This window comes from Labrus mixtus, chromosome 21 (assembly GCF_963584025.1).
Source record: "Labrus mixtus chromosome 21, fLabMix1.1, whole genome shotgun sequence".
Lineage (NCBI taxonomy): Eukaryota > Metazoa > Chordata > Actinopteri > Labriformes > Labridae > Labrus > Labrus mixtus.
Window position 1 is genome coordinate 15,645,032 of NC_083632.1, and position 5,000 is coordinate 15,650,031.

A 5,000-nucleotide genomic window follows, 5' to 3' on the forward strand; every position below is an offset into this window, starting at 1 on the left:
TGATGATGATGATGATGATGATGATGATGACGACAACAATTGTGTGAAAATGTGAAGAGACAGATCATACACCATCCTGTCTCTGATCCTGCTCAGGACAGAGGAGCGTTTTCCTCTACGAACCCAGTGTCCTCCACGTCCTGCTAGGCCTCCTCTTCCTCTTCCTCTTCCTCTCACTCTTCCACACCTCCAATCACCTGACAAGCCTACTTATACTGAGCCATCCCACTCCACAACGTTTGTCTCAGTTCTTCGACGACCCACCCTCCCTTCCCTCCCTCTCATCCACTGAACCTCCTTCCTCATCCATCTCTTTTTTCTAATTAGGCACCGTCTGGCTGTGATCAGCTCGGGCAGAATTACGCTTCAGACAGAACCTCCATCCTGAGTCTCCCTCTGCCTGCAGTCAGTCCAACCTTCCAGACCAGCCAACCGACAACATAACTCTCCATCATAATCATTACCTTAGCATATTTTCTTCTGTCGCACATTCATACGATCTATCATTAAATATCTTAAACGTATTTGGTTGTGGCGTGATCCTTGCTAGTGAAAGGAGCTTCCAGTTTTCAGGATCGTGTTCTTTGTTCTAAAGATGAAGAACAATATGTAACACGGAGGGTAAAGGTCAAAGTGTGTTTCCACCAAACAACAAACGCAGATTATTTTTGAAAGTTTGTCCTTCACTTCCTATAAAATCCTCTGTTTATTTGTATTAAATTGTCTGTGAAGACTGAAATCATACTAAAAACAGAGAAGTCCCTTTAACAGCTGGTCCAACAGAAAGTGATCGTTAGTGAAGTCTGATGGCGATCATGAAGTTTCTAATGAAACAACGCAGGATGTTAGTGCTCCGAAGATCTCTGACATCAAACATTCAAATGAGTTCTGCTCCTTTAATAATGGGCTGGTTTGGTGCAGTGGTTCCCAAAGGGGGGTTCGGGACCCTTGGGGGGGTCACAAGAGGCCTTCCAAAAAACAAAAGTAAACATTTAACACGTTTTAAAATTTCATATTTTTCCAATTTTTGTAACACAACATGTCTGCTGCGTTTTAAACAAAGACAGACACACCTGATGTATTAACACCTGTCCTAAAGTTTATGCTTCAACCTTCAACAGTGGGGGGTCCCTGGTCTCTGGCACCTAAACTTTGAGGGTCTTGAGCTGAAAAGTTTGGGAACTCCTGGTTTTGGTGTTTCTGTGATGCGGGAGCTTTGAGCGGATGTTGGTCTGTTGGCACCCTCTAGTGGTTAAATCTTGAACCTCAGCTGTGCTCCTTACGCTTTATAGAGGAGCATAATTAGATAAACAGAATAATTCATATTATTAATGAATGTTATTATTTATAAGTTACTGACCTAAAGACACTGAATTAAACATTCAACAAGTCTGATCTTTGTGTATTTTTATTCTCTCTGCTCTTTCCTTAACATTTCATCCTGTTGGATTATTAATGTTAATATTTGTCGTTTTAGTTTATTGCTGTTTATTTTTTTGCTATTCGTTTTTGATCAACTTTTTGTTTTTTGAGCGAGAGAACAGAAAAAAACAATAAATCAAGATTTATGTCATTTTCATTTTTAATAATTGTATTGACACAAAAGCAGACAGACAAAACAAAGTGGACGAAATAATATTTTTTAAATTATAATTTAGTTTTTTATCAGATTGTTAAAGTCCTTTTCACAATAAAAGAAAAAAATCGTTTTTTCTACAAATATAAACGCATACAAAAATATCTGGAAGTCTGTTTCACAATAACTCGTGTTTTAACAAAGCTGAATTATTAATAATTATGATTATTATTATTATGATAATTATATTGTTATTAGTATTATTCAAGCTTCCTCATGGGTTAAATGTTTAATGAGGATTTATAAATATCTATGTTTCTTTTAATGATACATTTCAAAACCTATTATGTCGTATATAATTTCATTTCCCTTTTGATTTTTATATCCGTTATTTTATGTATTGTCAAAGCAGCATTTCTTTGTTTTATTGTTTTAAACAAAACATGTTATCTTCGGGGCCAGCAGGGGGCGCATGCGCAGGAGCCGGAACCTTTTAGCGCTACCTCCTGTTTCCACTCGGTGTTGTCTGTGTGTAAACTTCCGGGTTGGGTGAGAGTACACACGTGAGAGCAGCAGAAGCGGTGAGCTCTCAGGTATTTAAAATACTTTGATTCAAAACATTAATACTGACGAAGATTTTAAAACACCGAGCGATGCTAGGCTAACGCTAGCTGCTGTCTGTGCAGATGAACCAACATGTGTGTTAGCATGTTTTCTTCTTGTTTGTCCACTCATCACGTGAAATAATCACAAACTCATACTGTTAAATAATGTTTCATTCATACCGACACGCAGCTCAGAGGGCATCATGTCGGAACAGACACATAATAATAATGATAAAATAATAGTTTATTTGTTTCACAGTGTGAAGTAAAAACAAACAGATATAATTATAGATTAGAAACAATGAAATGAAACCACAGGTTATAGGCTCTTTTGGAAACAGCTCGACCGATATGGATTTTGGGGGCCGATATTGATATTGTGGAGAGAAAAACATCTGATACAGTTGTATTTGCTGATATCTTTCTTAGCTCTGTCTTAGATCTGCAGAGAGTAGTTGAGGTCGGAGGAAATAAAAGATTTTAGCTATGAGAGAAAAAAAGGTTAAACACAGATCAGTCTGGACTCATTCTTACTAACTGATGTGACAGGCTGAAATGTCTCTGGACGCTACAGCCAACCAGAGCAAGGAAACGTGAGGTATTATCGGACAAATTTGATAGTCTCAGGGAGTGAAACAATAAATCCAGTAGCTGCATGTTATTCACTCTGTGTTCAACGTGTTCAGTTTGCAGGATGGACGGTAAAGTCAAGGAGCAGAAGCGACATCAGCAGAAACATAGCGGACCCAAAGCAGAGAAGAAGAAGCTCCGGAAGCAGGGGGCCACCACAGAAGAAGATGGACGCAAACGGAATCCCAAAGCGTTCGCCGTACAGTCCGCTGTTCGGATGGCCAAAACCTTCCACAGGTCAGTGATCATCGTTAAAGTCACACGACACGTTAAAGGAGCAATCTGTAACTCTGACACCTAGTGTTTAAAATGGGTACTGCAGTCTAAATTCTAAACATTGTAGAGAGCTGTCTCCCCCCGCCCCCTCCTCTCTAGAGTCCATGCTCACTCAGGTTGCCATGTCATGTACTCTGAAGCTTCAGTGTTTATCCAGCTCTACATCGGTCTGTAAACCTTTCTGTGTTCTAACCTCTCTCCATTTTTCAAAAACATCTCCAATATTGATCCTAGTTTGAGCTCGTTTCTGCTCGTGGAGCTTTTTAGGTCGGGTACAATCACTTCTATCTGAACCAGTTCTCTTGCCCGCTTCCATCGCTACAACACCTGTTGGTTTGACCTGATAACTGGAATCATATCTGGCAAACCGAGGGCCGTCCAAAACAGCCGTGTGGGGGTCGCCTTAAAACCACCTACCTTCTCTGGTCCAAACAAATCCAGAGCATTCAGGACCAGAATCTAAAGTTAGAAAGCGGACATACTGGCTGCTGCATTGTTGTCATGTCTGACGTGACACTAACTCCTCCTCCTCTTGTTTCTTCTTCAGGTCTCAGGACATCAAGACAAAGAAACATCACATCCCCCTGGTGGACCGGACTCCTCTTGATCCCCCTCCCATCGTCATCGTCGTAGTCGGGCCCCCTAAGGTGGGGAAAAGCACCCTGATCCGCTGCCTGATCAAAAACTTCACCCGACAGAAGCTGGGGGAGATTCACGGGCCGGTGACCATCGTGGCAGGTGAGTGAGAACCTGCAGGCGGTGCAGCGCTGTGTGTGTTCATGTCTGACTGTGTGTGTGTGTGTGTGTGTGTGTGTGGAGCTCCCGCTCGCAGAGGGGGTGGTTTGGAGTGGATTGCGGCGCGGTGTGTGCTGTTACGGCCGGGGCGAGGTGGGGGAGTGGACCTGCGGCGGTTGTCGGCCTTTGGGGCGATGCTGTCTGTCTTTCCGCCACCCCCACCCAACACCTCCGGGCGTTTCAGTAGCGGCCGGGCGGTCTTCCGCTCTACTTCCACTGTGCCGCATTTCTGCAACGCGCCGCAGAAGTGATGAATTAAAGGTTCAAGATGATTTAGAGAGGCACTTTGAGATAAAGTCAATACGATCACAGTTCAATGTGTGTGTACTCTATCTGTTGTTTTAATGTTTAACATGTTTAACGTGTTGATGTTTTTCAGGTAAGAAGCGCCGCCTCACCTTCATGGAGTGTAACAACGACATCAACACCATGATCGACCTCGCTAAAGTCGCCGACCTGGTGAGGAAACAACGAAGGCACATCATTCATGTTTAACTAACAGCTGACAGCGACCCGTTCACTGAGTGTCCCGGACAATCATTCAGAATAAAAGTCTCATCACAGATAAAACAAGATCAGGCTTTTACTTTGAAATGCTTACCAGAGCCATGTTGGGGTGCGTGATGGGTGTTGCATGTCCTGCTTCTGCTCATGGTGCTCGATAACTCTGTGAGCAGTCATCTCAGTGTTCGGTGAACGACGCTCACGTTCTCATTTAAGAGTTTCTGATTGACTCGTTCAGTTCACCAAAGATATGAGCGCGTTCGACACATTCAGGCACAGCGCTCTGAATGAACGCAGTCTCATCCGTATGAAGGGGGTCTGAGGCCCTCGGAGGTCAGATGAGCAGATTAACATCACGCTGCAGAGACAGAGGGCAGAGTCGCACAGAAGGAGATTCACACTCAGAACAACATCAGCACAGAGAGGCGATGAACTGCTTTGACCACAGGGGGTGCCAAAATCAACACAAACATGAAGTTCCTCTCAGGAGCATCAATCGGGAATGAGTGTCATATTATAAAGTGTTTGTGCAAATGTTTGTTCCCTCCTCAGGTGTTGATGCTGATCGACGCCAGTTTTGGCTTCGAGATGGAGACGTTTGAGTTCCTGAACAT

The 5,000-nt window shown here is 43.1% G+C and overlaps 1 protein-coding gene across 4 annotated transcripts in view; it reads left to right on the plus strand.

Annotated features, from left to right (window-relative positions):
- Positions 1-2,072: 2,072 nt before the first annotated feature.
- Positions 2,073-5,000, plus strand: part of bms1 (BMS1 ribosome biogenesis factor) — a 13,068-nt gene continuing 10,140 nt past the window's right edge. For 3 of the 4 annotated variants that reach the window (XM_061029141.1, XM_061029144.1, XM_061029145.1), the window contains exons 1-5: positions 2,073-2,169; positions 2,868-3,048; positions 3,635-3,825; positions 4,262-4,341; positions 4,939-5,000. The exon at positions 4,939-5,000 is cut by the window's right edge and continues 127 nt beyond it. In XM_061029141.1, the coding sequence (XP_060885124.1) occupies positions 2,876-3,048; positions 3,635-3,825; positions 4,262-4,341; positions 4,939-5,000 (506 nt within the window). In that variant the 5' untranslated portion in view covers positions 2,073-2,169; positions 2,868-2,875. The remainder of the gene's footprint in view (positions 2,170-2,867; positions 3,049-3,634; positions 3,826-4,261; positions 4,342-4,938) is intronic. The other variant, XM_061029143.1, reaches the window with a different exon arrangement.